Source organism: Uloborus diversus, chromosome 5 (assembly GCF_026930045.1).
Source record: "Uloborus diversus isolate 005 chromosome 5, Udiv.v.3.1, whole genome shotgun sequence".
NCBI classification, from domain to species: Eukaryota; Metazoa; Arthropoda; class Arachnida; order Araneae; family Uloboridae; genus Uloborus; species Uloborus diversus.
The window spans coordinates 166,514,725-166,539,860 of record NC_072735.1 but is presented as its reverse complement, the minus strand read 5'-3'; the positions used below and the strand labels follow the sequence as shown (position 1 = coordinate 166,539,860).

The 25,136-nt window shown below is 33.1% G+C and overlaps 2 protein-coding genes across 2 annotated transcripts in view; one reads left to right on the top strand and one right to left on the bottom strand.

Annotated features, from left to right (window-relative positions):
• Positions 1 to 25,136, top strand: part of LOC129222660 (uncharacterized) — a 516,294-nt gene that overhangs the window by 206,755 nt on the left and 284,403 nt on the right. The gene's annotated exons all lie outside the window — the stretch shown is intronic.
• Positions 274 to 16,303, bottom strand: LOC129223256 (growth/differentiation factor 8-like). The gene is made up of 3 exons (XM_054857822.1): positions 16,009 to 16,303; positions 4,715 to 5,005; positions 274 to 749 (listed from the first exon to the last, which is right to left on the bottom strand). Exons 1-3 carry the CDS (start codon positions 16,301 to 16,303, stop codon positions 274 to 276), a joined length of 1,062 nt encoding a protein of 353 aa, XP_054713797.1.

Below are 25,136 nucleotides of genomic sequence, written 5' to 3'. Positions count from 1 at the left end.
CTTTCTCACCACTGCTCTTAGGAACCATAATCTTCGAAGGAGAATTGCTTCAGGCTCCTCAACATAACACTGGTGAACTTCTGCCCAACGTGATATTGACTATATCAAATCCTCACTTCATTTTTCCCAAATGCAAGGAACCCCATGAGGTTTTTACCAGATTGAAATGACACAATCACTGTTAAGTACTTCGATTTGTTAATAGAGATTCTACTGTAAAATATCCGACTTCTCACTAAACAATCACATGTGAAAAGTTTGCAACGATCCACATTAAACGCATTCACAAGATAAGGCTTGTATATTCGGTACAGCTTTAGCAGAGAAGGAACCATCCGCATTGGTGAAGAACACAGAAATGTGTCCCAGTTCCTTGTACTTGCACAATTCCGGCAGATATAGTCTGCAGTTACCAAACGTCTTATCGTTCGGACCTAAACGGTTGATGATGTTCATCATTATCTCTTCGTACGCGTAATTCATCTTCGATTTGTCGAGTCCGCAGCTGCCGGCACAATAGTTGATGAGGAATTTCTCTGGGGAGTGTACTCCATCCCAGTCGACGTCATGAAAACGAACTTCGTACTGCACCAGGCAGCAAGAGCTGTTACCGGAACATTTGCTTGATCTTGTGGAGTTGTTGACGTTTTCCACATCTTTTCTTCGACGTTTCGTTTTAATTTCTAATGTATTCTCCAACGTCAGGAAGAGGAAAGGGGTTTCTCGTATTCCTTCTTCCACATATTCTTCTGTAAAAAGAAAAAAAAAAGTGTAAGTATTAGAAAATTTATCTTCAGAGTGCGTGGGTAGTAACTCCTTAATTAAAATTGTCGATAATGGCATTAATAATTAGCCTATTTTAGTGAAGCAAGCTTCGTTATGGAGTGTGGTATGGTAGAAATGCTACGCAGTGAAACTTCAAACCTGTGCACCAGTATTTCGCACGAGCGTTTGTAACTACTGGTGTATTTCTGTTATTGTGTTGTATAGGTGCTGTTATGGTACAACAGTGAAGACATTGCAGATGCAATTCTCCAGTGCATCCAAAGTTTTCGGTTTGGTTTTTGTAAATCTCGTTCTTTGCCCAACCCCATAAGAAGACACAAGGTGTGAGGTCAGGAATCCTTGCTGGCAATTCATGTGAAACACTGCGACCCATCCAGCGACCTCGAAAATGTTTGTGAAGCTAGTCACGGAAGTCCAGTGAACAAAAACTTTAGATGCACTAGAAAACTGCATCTGCAATGATGTACCGCAGCAGTACCTACACAACACAATCGCAATGTTACCCCCCTCCTCCTTCGTTAATAACACTCTTGCATCCGTGGAATTTTAAGTTTCCTTGTGTAGCAATGTGGTTATAGACTGTGGGATACAATACGACACTCTATAATCCATCTTATTTCAATAAAATAGGCTAATTATTTAGGGAGCTTTTGGAGGTTTGTAAGATAAGGTTTGCATCTATTATCTTAATGAGATATGGAGAAAAACACAGTAGCCTGCAGCCATATTTCGGAAAATTGCAATTGTTTAAGATATCGAACCTTCCTTGACTCACACGTAAACCTGCACCCATGTTTCACGCGCCGATTGTAATCAACTTTGCTCATAGTTAGAACACTTACAAATATTGAACATTTTTTTTTTCAAATCGACTCCTGCTACAACGCAACTCGACTTACGCGAAATGGCGAAAACGCGATTTTTTTTTTACCAGTAGAGAATTTTCATAACGCGAATTTCTCGCCCACAACGCGAAAATTTTCGGAAGGGAATCGCGGTGTGTAAGTATCCGCTTGATTCTAAACTACTAAAACAAAATTTCGTGAATGGACTTTCATCCCTTTAGCATCACTGAGAGCAAAAGTTCCCACACCGTACTAGTCTGACGCATTGCTTATACAAGCGTATTATAGTGCTGTTTCATCTTGTGAAGATAGAAAGAAAAAGAGAAAGTTTCTGACAATTAAAGAAAAGCTAAAGATTAGTGCTTGAACAAATGCGTCGAAAGTAGCACGACAATTAGGTGTGAGTGAATTTTTCATATGTGCAATTAAAAGTCGAGAAAAGGAAATCCGTAAAAGTTCACCGAGTAGTGTCAAAGCAAAATGCAAAAATTATGAAAATGGAAGTTGCTCTTGTATTGTGAATTTAAGAAACCAGGAAGAGGGGTGTTGCGTTGCCATGATAGAAACGTCATAAAAGAATTAGTGAAGCAACTGTACTGAGTATTTTAAAATACATAAGAATAACGGTTTGATCACGCAGCATGTGGCTCATCATCATCTTCACTTTTTTAAAAGTTACAAATATCATTACTGGATCCACTGTACAGTAAAATTATAGTGCATTTGTTTTTCTTACTACATACTTTAAGTATCGTACTGGTTTATTTTATGTCTTTCTTCCCCATTGATCACTGATTTTGTGCATCGCAGCAGTATTTTATGTTGAACAAAACGTTTTTTTTTAAATTTAAAATACAAATAAAAATCCAGTTTTTTATGTAAGAAATAGTATTGTATAGTTAAGAAGTGTTTTTTAAGAGTTTGAGGTGGTGTTTACACGTGTCTAAGATAATTGGGTATGTTTATAAACGTTTTTACACGCACCCTTTTCCAAAACGCGAAATTTCGACTTACGCGAGGGGTATTGGAACGCATCCCTCGCGTAAGTTGGGACTCGACTGTAAACATTTTTAACGGGGGTTGAAATTTACCTTCAAATATTGGATTATTGGAATATTGGAGGGTACAATATGTTCTTTTATTTCAAATTTCAATTGCAAAACAATGGTTGAAAATTCGAAAACACTAAGCAAACTAAAGTTGACGTGTTTCATGATTTTTCTGAAAATACTACTAATAGGTGTAAACCATCCTTCGCAATCTTACTCCTTCGCGGGCTAGGTAGTTGCCTATGAGCAATTCTATATCAGATCAATCGTCTTCTTAACCTTACCAATTCTGATTTTAATAAAATTTGGCAGGAAGAATAGATATGACGAGATAAATAATCCAGCCAATTTTTAGGTTTCTGTTTCGAAAATAGTTTAAAAACAAAATTCAGGATGAAAAAAAAAAAAAAAAACTCAAAATGTATGGAAAAAATAAAAAGTGCGTTTTTACAAATGACTGTCACTTCTCTCCTAAATGCTGGCAGAATAAAAATTCATAAACCTTCGTAAAGCTAAAAAATAGAGCTTTCTGCTGATATATTACATGACTTTCTTACGGTAGTTTTAAGTTTTACCGTGACATTTGGCCTTGTATATCTCAGAACACTCCTCCTCAGAAATTTCCGAAATAAAAATATCTTATTGCTCTAGCACTATTCATTCACTGTACCAAAACTTAGGCTGGCACCACAACGGCAAGACCCTGCGAAAAAACATGAATAATACGCTTAAAAAAATGAAAATAATAATACAGCCGACTCTCGATAACTCAAAGCCTTATAACTCGAATATTTCTTTATCTCGAAGTTTTCATTCGGTCCCAAAATAATTTAGTGTTTTCAATAAAGTTGTAAATATATCTCAAATGTACTCCTTTTAAGTCAGATTTTTTAAAGAAAGTTTCGACTTTATTTTATGCATAAACTGCAGTCAAAATGAGAAAAAAAAAAAAAAAAAAAAAAACTACTCCTCCCCCCCCCCTTTTTAACACATGCTTATGAGTTTGTATGAGGGGAATAATTTAGTTACAATAGTGCTCCTTAACGCGCAGTGTTGTGATATTGCGTGAAAAGTAGACGATTGGGATCCTTTTTGCCGTGGCTGACGACCTAAAATTTTATTGCTGACTAATCTTTGAGAGGCTTCAAATTTTTACAAAAACCGAAAAAAAAATAGCCTTTATTTTCTTAATGATTGAAGTAATCGAACTTTTAAGACGAATAGACATTTAAAAGCAATGCGAATTGAAGTCATAAGAAAAAAAAATTGGGCCTACGACAGAAACTCTAGTTAGAACTGCAAATCTTTGTTGATGTAGACAAGACGGTTTTAAAACGGTTGACGTTATTTAAAAAAAAAGAAAAAAAAAACCTTTTTTTGAAGTATTTTCGTAAAATTTATTTTCTGCTGAGATTTTTTTCTAGTAGAACTGATAGTCATTTTTTTCCAAACATGGAACTTCCTATAGCTCGAAGATTTTATCGGACGCGTTATTGAGAGTTGACTGTATTAGTGTAACAGAAATAATGTAAAACGTGTACATTTCGGAAAATTAAAAATTTCGAGAGAACTAGTAAAAATGACAGAGGAAACCAGGGTTTTAGAGTTTAATGGAAGATTATGGACTCCAAATCAGATACCGCGAATTTTAACTCCTTTGACTCCACATCATTTCGACACCGACTCGCAGCTCTTAAAGAAACTTTTTTAGAATTAGTACTGGTAACCTTGTATGTTGATTTGGAAAAAAAAAATGTCAATGAAAGCCTACCTATTGTTTGAATTCTAAAAATGTTCAAAAAGGTTTATTAACATCCCTCTGCTTCTCACTGGCTCATATGATCTCATATCATGAATGTAATAAAATGTATCTATAAAAATCTACAGTGCGTCTGATAATTTGAACAAGGGCTGTATACAGCTTTATAATATCATTGAAACAAATTTTCGTGTAATACAATTAATTCACATATTTCCAAAATCAATATTGCACACGCTTTTTCGCTATTTCACAAATAATCAATTTTCGCTTACCATACGTTTCAAGTGTAATAATATAAGTATCATCTTCTATACTCGAATTGATTGAACTTGGAAGCATGTAGCGTGTCCAGTTGGCGCCTCCGGTGTCTTTGTTGGCCAAGTACAAGTCTCGCTGACTTTGAAGGCTTGAAATGGATATGAAGTCGCCAATGCTCTTCGAAAAACTATCGTCTTTGTGGTGCACGAACATCTCCATTCTGTGGGACAGTTGATCCGAAGACAGTGAGAACAGGTACCTGGTGCAGTTCGTCTTGTTCGTCATGTATCGACAGTTGAAATCTTCTGTTTAAAGAAAAACATTTTAGTAAAACGGTTGTTACTTTGAGTAAAATAACACAGTACTTTTTAAAACTGTGAAAAGTTTTTCACAGGTCATTTTATATAATTAAAAACTGAGCGCATGTATCTATGTATTCATCTATATCCGAGTTACTTCTCCCAAACGCCCGCGAACTGACCATCGAGCCAGGTATCGATAGATTCGTAATTTACCCGTCCTTATGTCTGGCCATTTTAACATAATCCTCCGATAATAATTAGCGAAGATATCAATTCAAAACTATGAATATATATTAATTATGATACTTAGATTTCGACATAAAATCCCTATTTTTCGAAGGCTTTTCTCCATTCAAATTATTATTCAGTGCTTCATCTCAACTTTCCACAACAATGCCTTTAATAAAATTTGTAGCGTGAAGAAAATCATTGATCGATTTTATTATTTTTCTATTCCAATTTTAAGAACATTTTATCGAGGAAATTATCATAACGTGGACAAACACATTACCATATGCGACCATGAGCGAGCAAATGAACATAGCAAATTGGCGTGGAATAATTCATCATCCATCATTTGTAAATATACAGGTGATTCAAATGATCTTTTAATTTTCCACAACGGGCAAAGCCGCGCGGGTACCACCAGTGTACTATAAATTAACTGAAAGTTTATGCTTTTGTTTGGAAAAAAGATTGCCCTATTTTTATTAATTCCTTTAATAATACTATTTGATAAGATCATCGTTTTGTTAATTTCATACCACCTATTGTGTTTTCAAAATCTATTTCTCGACTGCAGCTATCTGTGTTTGAGTGTTTGTTTACCATTTTCAGCTTTTGTTTGCATTTAATCCTAAAATGCATCGTGTTGCCATTTGGCAAAGTACCCAAATTTAGTCTTTTAAAATACTATAAGAACAAATTGACACTCAGCCCCAATACCCAAGAAAATACTCACTGAAGATGCTTTAAAATTCATTTTAAACTTGTAAATGCAATAAATGTGATGGAAAACATTTTTTTTTTTTTTTTTTTGGCATTCACAAATGTAGGACTTTTCTCTCTCTCTCTCTCTCTCTCTCTCTCTTTTTTTTATAGTTTGGACAAAACAAAATTTTTTATTTCAACAAATAAATCTCCTGATTTGTCTCCCTTGAAAATAGGTGACTACACTATTAAAACTGTAAAAAAATTCAGCTACTTACTTGGGAACTCTGATCTCAGTAACAACGATCCGAACATTGAAATTAATAATAGAATCTTTTTGGCCAATAGAAGTTTTTATGGCCTCAGAAACCAATTCAAATCCAAGTTTATTTCCCTAAACACGCAAAGTTAAGCATTTATAAAACTTTAATCATTCCTATTTTTCTGTATGGAAGTGAATGTAGAACTCTAAATAAAGCAGGGAAAGAAAAGTTTCTAATTTTTGAAAGAAAAGTCCTAAGGAACATTTTTGGACCTATTCAAGTGAACAATTGTTGGAGAATTTTGTACAACTATGAAATTTACAAAAAATATGGCAACTTTGGAGGGATTGATATGGTGAGAGCTATAAAAGCCTCACGTATTAGGTGGCTAGTTAGGCATTTTTATAATTTCTATCAATGTCTTTAAAAAAATTTATGCTAAATTATTTGCTTTTTTTTCAGTTAAAGTCCAATGCTACCAAGTGGTTGTTTAGCCATAAACCATATCAAAATTAAATTATGATTTTTAAAAGTATTTTTCTTATGATTTGAGCAGAAGTTTAAAGCCGAAGAACATATTTTAAAGCGTTTTTAAAAAATCGTGGATTTAAGGTTAAAACACCTCACCTATCGCTGATTATTTATTAATCTGTGCTAACTTTAAGAACGTTTTTACGTGTATAAAATATCAAGTAAAAATAGGTACAGTTAAAAACCTATACTTGGGACAGTACCGTAACTTGGAACATTTTGGTGAATTTTATTTTGAGGGCTGGTACATCTTTCAGTATTCCACAAAGTAAGAAATAGATGGTGGTACAGGATATTTGACTATGTGAGTTAAACTTTGATGTTTCAGCTTTATGAGTAAGATTTATCGTTTTGAAAATTTCAACAAAATATGCATTTTTTACGAATGGAAATAACTGTGGTTATATACCAACGTTAACTGAACAGCATTACTTTGAATTTTGTCATACGTCTTTTCGGCTGTGTACTTGTGCTTTATTTGTGCATAAAAATTTGCGCTGAACCAATTCAGTTTCACTTGGATATTCATAAATAAGCGAAATTGCAAATACGTTCTAAACTCGGGACGCCCTGTCCCAAGCAGGAACATACACAGAAATTTTGGGGCCAGTCACAAATAACTTTTACGGGTCCACTCCACATTGTTTACCCCTATATTTCACACCTTATTTTTAAAATAATGGGCTCCCTTCAGGCTCGAGCCTGGGCCTACAGGTGTCTCTTCTCCCCCCTCCCTGGAATTTGAGGTAAAATTTTTATTCCTTGATCGTTCTTTAAAAACGTGCAATGTGGGAAAGAGAAGAAAGAAAATTTATGTATATTTAATTTATGTGTATGCACTGGATATTCTAAAGCCCGCGCCAAGCCTGACTGGCGCCGTCGTGCAAATCTCTTTTGAGCGCCTTTATGCAGTAACTGTCGCGCAAAATATAGTTACCACCTGAGATGAGGTTTAGTAGACAAATGTAATATGGAAAAAATACGTTTGGCCTTTGATTTATCAAAATAAAAACGATCTGTACATTTTTAATTTTGGAACCTACACTAAGTGCGTTTCTATTTCACATCTCGAAGTTATTTCAAAAAAGGGCGGATGTAAGGGATGGGCATTCGAAATTGACTTTTGAAATTTGACTTTTTCTCTTGTAAACCATGCATTGAGCTGCTGTTAAAAAAGAGAAGGCTAGTTTCAGTTAATCAAAGCATTTTACCCCCAATAATCTTTTAAACAAATCTTAGAATTTGATCCAAATAATTGTTGCTTATTTTAGTCTAACGAGTGTACTTATTTTTTTTTTTTTTTTTAATGGGAAATGGTTATTATACAGCTTAAATTTCTAATATTTAATGCATTGTTCAGAAAGCAAGACATCTATATCTGGACTTCGTACTGATCAAAATTTAGTTTATTTCTGAAGAAAATTTTTCAAAATGTAGAAAATTGAGAAAAATCCACTTTACCGAGATAGTGTCTTTTTTTTCAAGTTTTCCTGTCCGAAAATATTTTTTTTCGACTTTAACGAACGCTGCCTTTTATATACTAATGCGTTTTTGGAAAAAGAAAATATTTTAAATATCAAAGTTAACACCGCTCTAAATATCTCTCTAATTGATAAATAATTATTCAAAGTTTTATGTCTGTCAAAACACGACAACAGAGTTCGGAATAGATTTCTAAATTGAAGTAGAGGATATTCCCTTCTAAAATCTGAAACTCAAATCATTTTGGGTAAAATGAGAAATTGACGACTTTCAGCGGTAACGGAAAGACGGTTTTTATTAAAAAAAAAAGAAATCGATGGATTTCTGTCTGTGAGCATATCAAAATACATATTTTCCCAAAACCTGATGAATAGAATTTTATACACATCATAGTAAATTGCTAAAAAAGCCAAAGCCAAGAATATTTTGTTAGTAACTTTTTTTAAAAATCAAATTTAAAAAAAGGTAGCGAAAGGACATTTTTTCGACATGATTTTCACGCAATCATGTTCTCCTCAAAAGTTCAGTCAAACAATAAATGGGAAAATTCTATAAAAAATTAGAGCACATACATGGGTGTTCAATCATTACAATTTTGAGCCTATAAATTGTGTATTTGTTAAGGGTAACGGAAGGACAAAAGGTCGAAAAAATATTAACTTGGTAAATTTCAACTTACAGACATTTATTCAGCTAATACAGTAGTCTGAAACCATTAAATCTAATACCTAAGCCATCTGTTACCCAATTCTGAATTCTTGAAATACTCAATAATTTTATCAGAATCTATAGAACAATTATCTTCTTTATCAGGGAATACAAAGATTAATCGCACATTATTATGCATTCTCAAACAAGATATTTCTACTCCTTCATCTTCTATATGAAGTATCTGTTCAACATTGCCCTTTTTTAATTTCTTTCCCTTCCATTCAACTAACAAAACTTGTCCAAATGTTTAGAATTCTTTGGCTTATTCTCATGATTTTGTGTTTTTAATTCAACTGTATCTTCTTTTTAATGTTATTTATTATTTATAACTGTCAGTTTGTTGACTTTGAAGAAATCTCCTTCGATTTGTTGAAATACTCACTCACTTTATTCAATACCTAACATAACTAGTTACAGGGTTATAATAGTGCATATTTTTTGCGTCAGGATGAGAATGGATATTACTCTATCTTTTCGATAATTGATCTTTGAATTTACTGATCTCTTCGCAGTAAGTTTAACGGTTGAATCAATGCTCTCAACAGTCCTTTCCAATGACTTGAGGTAACAAATCTGAAAGCAGTTTCAAAATATTGTGTTGTTCCAATATAAATATCAATTGTTTAAGCAATTGTTTCTGCTTAAATTGGCTTGTGATATTACAAACATGTTATATCAAAATGATTTTCACATGCTCAAGAACTGTTAAGTGTAGCTTTCATGATTTTTATCACGTACAATAGAAGAAATAAAATCACAAAACATTAAACAAAATAAATAAATAAAAGTATTTCTTTTAATGAAAACAAAACACACATACTTTTCATAAATATTACATACTTATATATGCTTTAAATGTGGTTACTAATTTTAAACAATAGTTTGTTTTCTCTTAGCATTCTAAAATTTTACTCTGTATTAACGTATAGATAAATGTCCTTCCGTTACCGTATTTTTTTGTCCTTCCGTTACCATTAAAAACCATATAAATTAAATATCTAGTAAAATTATAACTGTGCCTCATTAACAAGGGACATAATTCTGCTTTGCATAAAAAAAACAGTTTCCATACGCAATAGGTTCTTGGTGAATTGACATGTAATATTTTGGTAACGGAAGGACATCAAATTTTCACCTTAGAAATGGGCCTATTTCATGGTTGAAAAATAAAGATATTTTAAATTACTTAACAAAAATTTTAACTAGACATTCAAAAGATAAGAGTTAACCTAAATATCATATTGCGATAATAAGTCTTGTGGAGTTCTTGACTTTCTAGATTTTTAGAGAAACTCGCGTTATGCACGGGACATGAAATCAAATAATCATATTTCATTTAATATTACCTTCATTTAAAAAACCTTTTAGGACTGAATTTTAATAAGAAAATAAAAGTATATTCAGAACAGTTTCTATTGTTCGTGAAAATTAAGATTAAAAATAAAAAAAGATCATGTTTTTATTTTAAGCATGGAACGTAATATTTTTGTTCAAAAAAATCCTCCTCTTTTGAAAAATGTTATATCAATATCTTTTTTTTCTTTTATTCATGAAAAAGGACATAATAATGACACATTTAAAAGTAAAAAATAAAATAAAATAATATTTTTACAATAAGCCAACAACATGCAAAGTATATTGATTGTAATGAGAAAACTTAAAAATCATAATGCTGACTTTCCAGAATTAATTCTATATTTAAAAATTCTGTTAAAACAAATATTTAATCTTAATTCCTGAGGTTGAACTAATATAGTACTTTAAATACTACATAAAAAAATTATATCTCTTTTTAAAAAATCGCTTTAGAGAGTTTACAGTGGAGAATGACCCATAAGAAGATTTCTGAATTTATAGATTTAATTTAGCTTTTAAATTTAATTCGTTAACTGGTAGAGCTACTACAGTGTCAGAAATATTGATATGCATTACTGAATACTGAATATTCGGTTAAAATTCAAACCGAATATTCTGCCGAACAAAGAATAATTAGTTAAAGATTTTAATCTGTAATATTTGAATTTTACGCCAATTTATAATCGAAAATGTTTATCTATTTTAGGAAATGTAAATGCTTTTCCACTGAACATCGTAAATTTATGTTTTCTCTCTCTCTTTCTCTCTCTCTCTCTCTCTTTCATTAATGATTATTAATTTAAAATAATCATTCCAAAAGTTTTAAAAGAATGCATAAAGTAAATGGTTAATTTGGTTATGTTTGTCTGTAATTCTGCATAAACGAATAACTAATTTATTTCCTAACATGATTTAAAAACTGAAAATCGGGCAAAAATGTTATGTCATTCATAAATAACCTAGCCTTTATCTAGCAGACAAATGTAAACGCAAGTTGCTTAAAATATCATTAAAAATTAGTTTATTCAAGTGGTTTTCTGCTATCTTAGTCTCTTCGGTAACTGATAAATAATTCGTCAATGAAATTGAGGAACGAAATTCAAACGTGCCCAGACATTTTAATTTTTTGTCTTTAAGTGCAAAGAATTATTAAACTGATTACAAAGATTAATTTAAGGTAGGATGTTTTTTCTTTATCAATATTTAACTTTTACTATGGCGTAAAACTTTAGAAATAAAAAAAAAACTTCAAAATTCAATATCCAGTTGTTTGCATCCCTTGACTTTATATGTTTATTACTGCTCAACATTATAACTTTTTTCCTGGTTAGTGTGTGGTATTTAAATGAGCTTGAAATAGTAAGGCTTATGTAATGTGTCTTCAGATTTAAGAAAAATTGAAAGGCAAGATTTAAATTTAACATCTGAATGTTTTATCTTACATTAAATTTAATTTAAATGTGATAAAATTATTAAGCAAAAATTTGAACTGATTTTGTGTTATGGTACTACAATGTAACCTTCATTTATTGAATAAAAAATTCGTTTGTTTACCGATTATCGAACATTTAAATTTGTTTGTTATTCGGTTACTGAATATTGAAGTATTCTGCCGAACCGAATATTCGGTTTGTCTGCAGACTAGGCAAGTACACCGAATACCAACCGAATATTCGGTGTATCTCTAATTTTAAAGTATATATAATAAATTTTATTTCATGTTTTCAAAGAGGAATTATCATTATTTTCCCTTGTTTAAGTAATAAAAAGTTTTTTAATGTGTTTGTCCAAAAGCAAGTCGTTTCCAATTTTTAATTATTTTTTTAATGAAACAAGAAGTGTTAAGACCACATACAAGTGATGAAATCTTAAGCAAACAGCCATAATCTACGATAGAAAATGAAAAAGAAACCTGGTATGTCAGATGAACATTAAATAATTTAGATTTTTGTCCCCTCCGCTGTAAAATTAGTTTCGATGGAGAAGTCTGGTTTTCGAACTCATCGATTCAAATACAGCGTGTTCCGAAAGTGGATGTACCTCCTCCCCCCTTTAATTTCAACGTAACGCTAGTTATTGTTGAATGTTTGTTACATGCAGTCAATTTGAAGACTTAAGGATCATAAACATTGGCAAAACACCATACATGTCGTAACACAGCTGAATTCCGTAGCATGTTCTAGTGGATATTTTTTGGAGCTCAGTGGTGCAGCCAGGGGAGAGGCCCCCACCAGCCCAGGACACATACTGCAAATTCTAATAAGATATTTGATAGGGTGGTTATCACAAAAAAAAAAAAAAAAAAAAACACGCAAAAGATAATTTCTGGCTATTCATACTAGCGGAGTTTCCGGGATTCGGAGATGTTTTGCCAAGGCGGTTAAAACCACTGGTAGAAACCGGTTAAAACCGGCATGGCAAAAACCATTTTCTGCCTCATTTGTGGCAGAAACTGACAAAAACTCGCAAAATGAAAAAAAAAATTAAATTATTGACATGCAATAGGAAATGCATAGAAAAAAATAATTATTAACCAAAGCACAATTTAATTACGATATTACCACAATTTAAAATCAAACGTTACATTGTTTGGACCCTGCAGTTGCTTCTTAGAAAAAGTGGTTTCTAAAATCTAAACAGTTTCTCAATCTAATATGTACAAATGAGAAACTTTAGAATATTCCTGCAACAGAAGAGCTAGCAGGCAACGCATGAAGGAACAAGCAATGTTCATGAAACTTTCATCTATTGTATATTTTTTTTAACTGGTCCACCATGTAGTAACTGGGGTAGTATGAGAAATTCAACTGAAAAAATAAGTTTCGAGAAATATGGCCAATTTGTTTTGCAAAGCTGTGACATTAGGTACAAAATCTATGTCAATATTGGCAAATAAAATTCTGGCACTTTCTTCTTGAAGAACGTGATAATTTCGATCACAAACAATTTAGATGAAGCATATAAGTGAGCAAATTAAAATCAGAAATGCCTTTTAATTAGTTTACTTAAACGAATATCATTTAGCAATCACTTAAGTAATTAAAGATGCTTTTAAGTTTTTGCCAGTTTCTGCCGGTTTTTACCGGTTATAACCAGTTTCTGCCACTGACACGGCAAAAACTAGTTTCTGCCGGCAGAAAGCCAACCCTGACTGTGTTGCGACATGGATGGTGTTCTGCTGATGTTTGAGACTCTTATGACTCCAAAGTAACTGTGCATAGCAAAAATTCAACCATGACTATTAAATAGTCCAGTCATATTATGAAAAAAAAGGGGTCAAAATTGCAGAGCACGACGTAGTTCTGATTTTTTAATATGTTGTTTGTGTCAGTTTGGGTAGTGTAAATTTACGTTTGCAGTTTTCAAAAACCTGTGCTCGCTGCGTAATTTGCGAAAAACTACGAAATTTTCGGACTTTTTTTCGTTTTTCCTTTTTAAGTCCTAAAGTATTGGTCGTACAGAGCGCCACTTGAACTTAAATTATTCAAAATTTAATGTGCTTTACAACAAGCATTTAGTATCAAAAGTTGCATAGTTTAGGAGTTAAAAAGGAAAAACTTTAAAAAAGTCCGAAAATTTTGCAGTTTTTCGCGAATTACGCAGCGAGCACAGGTTTCTGAAAACTGCAAAACTACCCTAACTGACCTAAACAACATATTAAAAAATCAGAACTACATCGCACCTTGTGATTGTAATATCTAATTGACTGGACTATAACGAAATGTTGAAAATAAAAAGGATTGGTGGAAGGGTACTTTCACTTTCGGAGCACTCTAGTTTGAAAGAAGTTACAACGTTAAAAGTTACTCCTCGGAGAAGAAGTAAGGTTCCGCTGAGTACTTTGATGCTCAAAGAGCAATTTTTTTTTTATTGTATTCTTAGTTTAGAAATGCTACGTGGTCTAGTGGTTGAAGTTGCTGTCCTTCACTCATGCAACCCGGGCTCAAACCCTGGCGTAAGAAGAATTTGACCACTTCACTCACGTTAATTGGTAATGCAGGCTAATCCTAAAATTCTTGGCTAAATAATTGAATCGAAAGGCATGAGGGATAAACAAATTGATAAGCAATATTTCATACGTGATGTTTGCAAAACGAATGAACAGACATTGAAAAGACAAAGAAAAACATTGCATTTTTTCTTTTTTCGATATGCATTGGAGATCCAAAGCACCTAAAATGTTTTCAACTTGATGAAGATATTTGATCTCTGACTTACTTGAGTTGGTGTATATTTCTGTACCTTGGAGCAACAACAATCAGCGTCAGATATACGAAGTAAATGTATAATGGAAATCTGTCCACTAAATATACCACTTTTCGGTACAACTACAACCAATGTAATCCAGCACTCTGATATTGAGTTATAAAAATCACGTTTAACGAAATCCTATAATTCTTGGTTTTTTTAACGATCAGTATTTTTATTTTGAGCTAAAACAAGCCATTTCTCTTGTAATTCAAGTACAATTAAAATCATTTTACATTATAATGCATACAATTCCTTAAATGGTATGAGACAAAAATCTCTTGAAGTGTTTAAAATTTCACTGGGCTAAGGAGTAAAAGCTAAAGAAAGTCTGAAAAAATTAAGAAACTTTACGACTAGTTGTTCAAAACTGATTTTTTTGACATTTGTTGTTGTTGTTTCAAAGTACATGTACATAAAAAATGTTTTTGTAAGTAAGGAACTCTGCGTTTAATACGTTTGTCATTAGTGAGATAATGTCATTCAAGATCAAAGATGGTTGAAATTGGAATTTCATCAGCAGAATTAGTTATTCCAGTTGAAATCAGGAGGCAAGACAGGGACAATTTGGAGAACGAAGGATGACAGCAAAGGGGTTGTTCACACAAATGATCTTATGCCTGGAGGTTGGAGGGGCGGGAGGGTTCGTGAGATTAAGACAATTTGTGACAAAGGTGAGAGATGGGGTAACAAGAAATGTGACATCACTCTTTTTTACAAGAATATGATTATGAAAAATAGCGTGACATGTGAAAAAAGGGAGAGGGGTAGGGTGAAGTGAGACACTTTGTGACTAAGAGGTGGAAGGGGGGGGGGATCAAAAATGTTGAAAAAAGTGTGACATCAATAATGGACAGTTCCTTATACTGCTTATACTTGAAAATAAATAGTTGTTTCGTTTGTTATTTTGTGCGGCACACACTACCTCTTCTCCTTAACAACCTCTCAAAATAACATTGCGTTTCAATAACTTGTTTTTATTTTAAAAGGGGGGGGGGGATACAATCGCTTCGTGCTTCTTTACTGTTCTGTTCGTACTTACAACGATATTCTTGCTGCTATAATGTAGATCAGTGGTTCTCAACCTCTTAACCACTGAGAACCACTCGGTACCCTATCGAATCTAAAGCGGACTACATACGATAGGAATAGTATTTTTACAACAATTATATGTACAAGGTGAAATTAGATGAATTCGGAAGTTTCTTTGATACATTTAATTACAACTATAAAAATGATATGGATTGGTTTTCACTAGCTAGTTTTCACCACATGAAAATTGCTCGCGGACCACAGGTTGAGAAGCACCGACGTGGATGACAGATGACGTATTTAAGCACTCATGTTGTGCAGAGGTTAAATTGCTTCATTATTAACCACTCTCTGCTTGTTGCTTATTTTTTGTGGCAAAGGGTAGTTATTCCAATTAGAACCAGGATAGAATAAAGGATCAATGTGGGAAACTCGGAACAGAAAACCACTTACTTCTTTCAGCCAGCACCATCTTCTTCTCGGCTGGATTATCCTCCAGCTCCATCTCTTTCAACAGCTCCTCAAAAATCTCCTGGGAGGGCGGTGGAAGAGTATGCTTGGGATAGATCTCTTCCACCTCGTTCCTTTGTTCTTCGTAAGCCTTCCTCAGCGCTGACAAGACCTCCTCCCTCCTAGCTTCGAACAGGCAATCCAAATCATTGCTCAAGTCGTTGTCGTCCGTCTGTCTGACAACGGAGGACCGCACCGCCGAGAGAGCGAAAGCCAAGTACAAGACGGCAGTGATCATTTTTAGAAGAAATTAAGTAAGTGCACAATGCCTCGGAGCGGACACTTTTATATGGGTCTGATTAAACTTTCTTCTAATTTCCCCCTTTCCCGTTTTTTGACGTGAACGTTGAACTTGAGCGATTTTAATCAAATGATCTTTCAACTCGCTCATCTACACGATGGTTATCTGTCTCTCCCCAAAATGGGTATTTACTTCAAATCGTCAATCTACGAACGCGAGTTTTCACACGATCTAAATATTTCAAGAAAGTTATTACAACATTTGCTTTGCAACGAAGTATCACTTAGTAGCACCCAACTTGTTGAGTTGGGATTTGTTATGGACTTGCTTTTTAAACTTCGCAAATTTAGTGTCCAACAGGATATGACTGTTTGAAATTATTTGCTCGGGAGGCAAATATGACAGCGAAATACCAATTCCAACGACATCACCTGAGAATATTTTTCTGCACACATAATGCACTTTTTGCTTATAACTACATGAAATTTTTATTCTTATTAATGAAATGTAAAAAGTTGAGCATTTTTCTATTTTTAATATAAAGTGTTCGTACACTGGAAGCTTGTAGTTACACGATTGTACTTGTGAAATGTTTAGGATTAAATGAAACTTTCCAAAAGTGGAGAAAAATAATATATTTTTGATGCATATTTATATTTGAATATTCATTGCGATATTATACATTACATATACATGAACGAGAAAGATTGTGTGTGAGAGAAAGAAAACAACTTACAACAAGTTTTTTTCTGTCAATTTTTTCTTCAAACTTGCTTTTGCAATATAAAATATTGTATATCAATACAATAAATTAATGATAAATATACAAAACGTTGTTGAAAATCCTTTAATCCATAAGCTTTTTTTTTTGCATTAGAAAGGGGTTCTGCGTAAGAAAGAAACATATGTTAGCATATCTTATTACTATTCGTGCCATTTTAACTTAGTAATTAAATTTTAATACGTTGTCTCTTTTTTTCATTTTCCTTTCCCGAAACATCAGACTACATATTTATTTTTCTGTTGAGGGAACAACTTCTTTATACCCTTTCAAATAGAAAGTAATATTTAGAATAACATGCAAGTAGCTAGATTTGTAATCGCAGTTCATGCAGATGATGATGATTTCGTTATTGATATCCGTTCTACTTAGGAGAACGATTAAAATTTTCCTGGTATGATAAATTTTTCAGAAAACTGAAATTTAATATTTTCTTACTGATATCAATTGCTAAGGAACACGTGTAGTTTTAATTGATGGAGAAAGATAAAGTATAAATATAACTCGATGTTTTGCTTTTGGTTTGTATTAATCTTACAATAGCCAATTGGAAACAGGAACAAAATTTGTTCCATTTTTACGATAGGCATTCAACGTTTTGGTCTTTTGGGAACCCTTTATGCTTGCCGTTTTTTGAAAGAACTTCTTGTTTAAAGAGCAGAAAAAATAAGGTACCAATGCTTTATCCTACTCAAATTTGAAAAATTATTTTAGCATCCTAATTTAATCACAATACAAAGATTTTAATAAGATAATGAATTCCAAGGAATCTAATGGGGTTTTTTGTTGGTTTTGTAAACTGCAATCTATGAATGATACTTTTCTAAAAAGCAGTATCTGTAGAAATTAAATTTTGAGAAATTTGAAGAAATGCGTTTTGAATTCCGTACTAACAATAGGAAATGTTGGAACTGGAGTTTTTCGGGCTTTATTTTCAGCGGAAACCAAAGCAGCAAGCTTGTACAATAAAGCATAAGGGCAATAAGTGACAAAATTGCAAAAAAAAAAAAAAAAAAAAAAAAAAAAAAAAGGAAGAAAGAAAAAAGAAAGAAAAAATAAAAAAGAAAGAAAAAATAAAAAAGAAAAGAAAAAAAAGAAAGAAAGAAAAGAAAAAAAAATGTGCAGATATTGCTCTTTACCTTCTCACAGCAGAATAAATATAAGCAATAAATGAAAACTTTCTTTTTTATCTGCAGTGGAACCTCAGAGATTCCAACTAGTTTGTGTTGAACCCTGTTCGCATTCCGAAAAGTTCGGATTTACCGGGTGGCCTATTCAAACTCTTTGTGATAAACTCAATAGGTGATCTGAAAGTCTTTGTTTTAAGTTTATAATGAAGAAATTTTAGCGACCACACTTTTTAAATATTCACAAATCATGACTTTACGTTTTATGCTTTTAAATCAACATGATTGAAAAACACATCATAGTTACGTCCTCGCAATAAAGCATATCCATTTTTGCCCCTATAGCACCTTTTCTTGAAGTTTTTTTCTCTAAAGTGATTCCTTTTAGCTTTGAAACAAATGTCTGGAAGGACACAGCATAAATCACTAGAATAAAATACGTCACAGTATTTTCCTGTGTAAAACTAGACTTTTTTAAAATCTGAAATATAGTACAGTAAAACCTGTTAAGCTGACCACCTGTCTAGGTTCACCGCGATTGTTAGGTACAGAATTAGTCCTGGGTTATAGATATCACCCTCCGTAAGTTGACCACTAAAGTACAGCACCGCAGGTAAACAAATTACGCAGGCTTCACTACAAATAAGAAGACCGGATATAAAATCCAACAGTTTTGAACTACGGATCTTTGAAGTATCACAATAGTTGGAAAATAGAATTCAGTAGTATTTTTATACTCTGTTTTCAACCAAGTCATTAGTTTCGATTCTTTCAAGCAATTTTTTTTTTAAAGATTCAAGATGTTTTCTCCCTTTTTCTCTGTCTTATTCTTTATGCTTTTTTAAATATAGAAGATTTACTGTTAGTAGCACAGAATTTCAGAGTATACTGCGGGTATGCGGAGCATACCTTTTTTTTTTAATAGAGTATACCCTCTGCTTTTTGATCAATATAATGTATATATTTTAATATATATTTTTTAATAATCTTTTAAAATAATTACGTAAAAAAATATTTTCAGCAATATCTGATAGTCATAAATGGCATTCTTCTAACTTAATTCTCACCATTTATTTCTGATTTCGTATTATTTTATAATAATTTATAGTCTAATATGCATCGGCTCCCTACTATATAGGATGTTATTTTAGGAAAAATAAAAATTCTTACTAGTAATTTTCAACATTTTAATCGAACCTAACCTATAAACCTACTTCATGTTAATACCCAACTAAGTTTCAGCGTATACTTTCTTATTTTTTAATTTGTGCACAGTACAACTAATATACTTTTATGAGTACAGCACTGATTGTTAGAAATAAAACTACCATTTACCAAGAAAGTGAATTAAAAGTGTGCAAAATTATATTCGGAATCCACATATTTGACAATAAAATATGGGTTAGCCCCCCCCCCCTTTTTTTTATCAAATTCACTTTAAGCACCGAAAATTGCCCTGCATATATATATATATATATATATTTTATCAACCCTCTCTCTCTCTCAATCTCTCCCCACAGATATATACTAGAAATTTAAAAGAAATTCTATTTTGCTGAACAAAAAATTGAGTCTCAAAAATGTCTGCAGTGGTCAGCAAGAGTAATTCTAAAAAGCTTGCCTTGATTTTCGAACTGTTACTGCAGTGAAAACTAAACTACGAATGCGGTTATTTTCACTTAGCCTCAGCGAGCGTGACAGCAAAAGCCACATTCCGTCAAGCTGAACGAAATCCATCGTTATAGCAAACAACTTAGGCTAAAAGGGACTAAGATTTAAGAAAAAGCGCTTTTCTTTTCTGACAAGAAAACATTTGAACCGAGATAAGTATTATGAAACTGTTTTAAGACGCTTAACTTTCATTATATTAAAACGCAAGCCGCGGTTCAAATACATAAATACAATAGTTAAGTCATGAAAACTAATTCGGAATTTTTAAAAAAATGCTTTATTTTTGACAGAAAACCCGAACATAAAATTCAGTATCATCAGTTCTGATACTGAATTTTATGTTCAATGATAAAAATATTCAATAATAAACATAATTAATAATAATTATGTTCTAAAATTCAGTTCAGTAATCTGATTTCATGACTGAAATCAGATTAAAAATGTGGTTTCTAAATTATTCTTCATTTTCTGTTCCACAAAAAATTTCTTCTGATATAGGTTCATCGTACGAGAATAAAAAATAACAAAACAATGATGTTTCTTCTTTGCATGTGATTATATAATAATCAAGATATTAAATCGGTCAAAAAGTGCAAAACACTTCAAAATACTTAAAATAAAAGAATGGTGTTTTTAAAAATTCCCAGAAGTTCAATGAATGCGGTGTTTATGACCTCAAAATTTACTAAAATTTACTTGATTGCAAGATATGAATGTTTGATAACTGGACGAAAAGTTTCATAAAAGCTTTATGATAATGTTTCTCACCACTTTTGATAAAGATAATAAATACACAACCTCTCAATAAATAATTTTAAAAGGAGAGAAAAATACAAAATTATTCAGAAGCTCTCGTATTTATTAGTTGTTTAACTTTCAACTACTGATTGAAGACTGAGTTTTAATCCGTCAACATGACTGAATTTCTTGCGATGTTGAGTATAATATTCCTCGATGATAAGGGGATGGGGGTGGAAAGTCTGGGGGTTTCTTCCTCCAAAAGTTTTCGAATTTGTAGTCTTAAAACTGCATTTCAGATGAACTTTAGTAATGTTTGAGGGAGAAGAGGTTCGTAGTGGTGGTGTAACTGCGTTTGATGGTTATATATAGCTTAAAATGTTGAAGTAAATTAAATTTTCTTAATTGAAGTATTTATAACTGTCAAAAACTTGCAATATCACTTTGGGTGTCACTTTCCAGAAAGGTAACAACCGGAGCGAACCGCCCCCTCCGCCGTACGGTAGCGATGCCACTGCTATCATTTTTCATTATATTTGGCAACAATTAAAACACGCTACGTCACTTCCGTGGCACAAAAAGCTCGCGGATCAGAATTTCAAAGGCCTCGCATAAAAAGTTTCACTTGAAAAAAGTTGTGGCAATTAAAAACATTGCTACAACTTTAAAAAGGTTACATTACTCTTGGTTTGCTATCTGGATTACACGCTGATTATAATGTTACTGAAATTAACATGTTACTTGTTTTTTATTATAAAATTATCACAGAAATTTTCGAAAACCTGCATTATTTGAAAGTTTATGCCCAAATTCAACAAATTTACGCTTGCTTAAGTTCAGTCTTGAAATGAAGTTGTTAACAAAACTTGGCAACAATCAAAAAAACACTTCGTCACTTCCGTCGCACAAAAAGCTTGCAGATCAGAATTTCAAAGCCCTCGCATAAGGGGCCATTCATTAATTACGTAAGTCTCTACATGCCCTTACTTTGGAAGGTGGGGGGGGGGGGGGACTCAAACCCATTTTTAAGTAACATTTTCCAAGTCGATATTTTGTATTAGAAATCGTGCGGTCAAGTGGTGTGGCAGGGATTAAATTTCATTTGCGTCTCGAAATTAAAATAACGTATTAGGATGAGCTTTTTTTTTTCTTAGTAAATAATTTTTTACACAAAAAGGTTTAATTCAATGACATTGAACTTAATAAAGATTCCAGTGATGTAACATTCATTGTTTTATCATTTTTAAAAACGAAATGGAATCTTACGTAAGAATAGGGGGGAGGGGTTCGAAAAATCTTACGTACCCTTATATGGGAGGAGGGTGGGTCCAAAATTGCCAAAACCATCCTTGCGTAATTAATGAATGGCCCCCAAAAAGTTTCACTTCAAAACGTTGTGGCGATTAAAAACATTGCAACAACTTTTTAAAAATTTCGTTCACTCGGGGTTCGCTATCTGGATTACACGCTGATTAGAAAGTAACTGAAATTAACCTGTTACTTGTTTTTCATTTAAAAATTATCTTTTGACTAATATCGAGGTCATGAATATGCTGAGAAAGTTTAATTATCCATGTACATTCACAACACCCGTTAATCAGATGCGGGCATTTCGAGGACACAAGTTTAATGCTCTGGCTCGGTCAAGGCTGAGATAGTTTGGTGTTACACAAGTGGATAAACAAATGCCATCTAAGATAATTGACGTAGAATAATTGACGTTTGATGCAAATTAATAGCTCTTGCACGAAACGAAATGTTAGTGATACCCTTGTGCGAATTAATGGAATAAAGCCAATTGTTTTACAAAATCACCTTTATTTACATCATTAAATTATGTAAGCAAAATCGCTTAGTATTCCTCCCCCTCCCCTTTTTTTGTCCAGCACTATTTTCACTCTACTGGGCATAGAGTCAACTAGTTTTGCACTTTTCTTTGAATTCCTTATCTCTAAACCATGTTAAGCAAAGCACAAATATTTTTTTCTTTTGTTGTGCAATCAGATTTACACTCTATGTCACAATGGCCTGCCTCTTCCGTGGAGAAATATCCATGGCTCACAAAAAGATAAAAAGTGACCGGATTGAGAAAAAACAGAAAAAATATGTAGAAATTTATAACACTTAAACAAAACACGATATTTATGACAAAAAAAAAACAAAAAAAAAAAAAAAAACGTGAGGTTATAGCGCCAAATCAACTGGTAGACTTAATAGCTATAATAGTAAACAAAGATTGAACAACCTAAAAAATTCCCAACTTGCTTCCATTAATTCGCACAAAGGTGTAGAAAAGAGAATTAAGTGAAATTTCCTGTTATTTCTTTGAATGAAATTTAATTTATTTGTACAAATTTAATGCAGTAACGCTTCAGTTCTCGCCTTCTGGCTTCCTAATATTTTCGGATAATACAATTAAAACCTTTAAGTACAATCCACGTCTCCAAATGTAAATTGAATTGTTCAACAAAAGTCCAGAATTGCGTAGGCTGCAAGTTGGTGAATCTCTGAATCTGTTTTCAAATGAATGAGCATTTAGGCAATTGCGTGCAGTCGGAGACGGCGATTGGAACTGAAAAGGGAGGAGGGGGGGCAAAAAAAAAAAAGACAACTAAAAGCCATGGGACTTTTAGCTGCACCATAAAAAGAAAGAAAGAAAGAAAAATAACACAAATACAAATACAAAAGTGAGGACCAGCAACAGGCTCTGGGCCCAGCTAGACTGGTCCCCAGTCAATTTACAATCCCCAGTGAAGATCAATGGCCCTCTCAAAACTATCTACTCTTTTGCTCATTACCACCTCTTCCGGTAAGCTGTTCCAAGGTTCCACTACCCTGCTGTAATAATAGTTTTTCCTAATATCCATGTTAGCCCGAGATTTATATAGCTTAAAACAATGACCTCTTGTCCTGTTTTCAGTGCTAAACTTCAGCCCCGTAACATCTTTCATTTTAATAAATTTAAACAACTGAATCATGTCCCCTCGGTCTCTTCTTTGCTCAAGACTGTACATTTTTAGCCTTCTAAGCCTGGAATCATAGTCTAAACGAGAAAGTACATTTATTAGCCTTGTAGCCCGCCTTTTAACCCTTTCCAATACATTAATATCTTTAAATGATAGATCTCTCTCTCTCTCTTTCTAAGAGAGACAAAAGTTCAAAATTTTGCTTTGGCAGGTTTTGAGAGCAGATGTGTAGTAGTTAATGTAAATCTAGCAACTAATAACTCACGTTTTATTAAGATTTTGATGAATTTTGAACACAATAAATTTCCTCGAAGAAACGCTTAGACATGAATTAGACTTACATTATTTACCCCAAAGTACTTTGAGATGTCTCAAACACTTGGTAATAATTGCCCCCCCCCCCCCTCTGAATCGCCGCCACTGTGTGCAGTTGAAATCCAAAAAATGGCGAGAACAGAACTTCGTGGAAGGTCCGGGACATTCGATTAGTTATTCCAAAAATGTTCCCAGTCCTTAATCCACGGGTGTTAGTGAATGCCAATGAAATTTTCTGAGCCCCACTTGAAATAGTATTTTGAAATTTGGCTGGTTAAACATAATTTCTTAAATTGAAATGTAAATAATACTTTAAAAAAATTACATGCATTTTAGAGATTACTAGTGGCACCCGCACGGCTTTGCCCGTAGTAGAATAATTAAAAGATCATTTCCTTCGCCTTTATATTTACAAATAATGTATGATGAATTTCTCGCCAATTGGCTTGCCCATGTTACGTTTCCACGTTATGATAACTTGGTAATTTACTCGTCCGTCTTATGATAATTTTGCTCGGAAAATGTTCTTAAAATTCGAATAGAAAGAGAACAAAATCGAATTTTCGAAAAATAGCTTCGAGGTGCATACCCCCATGCTACAAACTGTGCCAAATTTCATAAAAATCGGCCGAACGGTCTAGGCGCTATGCGCGTCACAGGGATCCTGACAGACAGAGATCCGGACAGAAAGAGATCCGGACAGATATCCAGACAGAGAGACTTTCAGCTTTATTATTAGTAACGATTCTTAACGATTTGAAGGCCAAAGTTTCACTTTCTTTTAAGATTGCGCACGGTATTATGTCGGTGCGGTAAGGGGATATTCATTAATTACGTATGGGTCCCGAGGGGATGGGGGGATTGGAAAAATCTCAACGTACCCTTACTTTGAGGAGGGAAGGGGGGGGAGTTAAAATTCATTCTTACGTAAGATCTTCCAACTCGATATTTTATATTAGAGATCACGCTGTCAAGTGGCTTGGCAGGGATCATACTTCATTTGCGCCTGGAAGGTAAAAAACGTATTAGGCTGAGCTGTTTTTTTTTTTTTTTTTTGTCTGTTTTGCAAAGAATGAATGGTGCAAAATGTGATAAAACCATAATATACCAACAAAAACCATGATAGAAAAACTAAACAAACGGCTGTTACCTCCCCCCCCCCCATAAAAGAATCTCACTATGTATGGTATGCTTCATTTTGAATTAATATCAAATACAAATACATACATCAT

Coding starts and splice junctions, on each gene's coding strand:
- LOC129223256 (XM_054857822.1), bottom strand. CDS start 16,303: ATGATCACTGCCGTCTTGTACTTGGCTTTCGCTCTCTCGGCGGTGCGG. Junction 5,006..16,008: donor GATGGTGCTGGCTGAAAGAA/GTAAGTGGTTTT, acceptor TTCTTTAAACAG/AAGATTTCAACTGTCGATAC. Junction 750..4,714: donor TATTACACTTGAAACGTATG/GTAAGCGAAAAT, acceptor TTCTTTTTACAG/AAGAATATGTGGAAGAAGGA.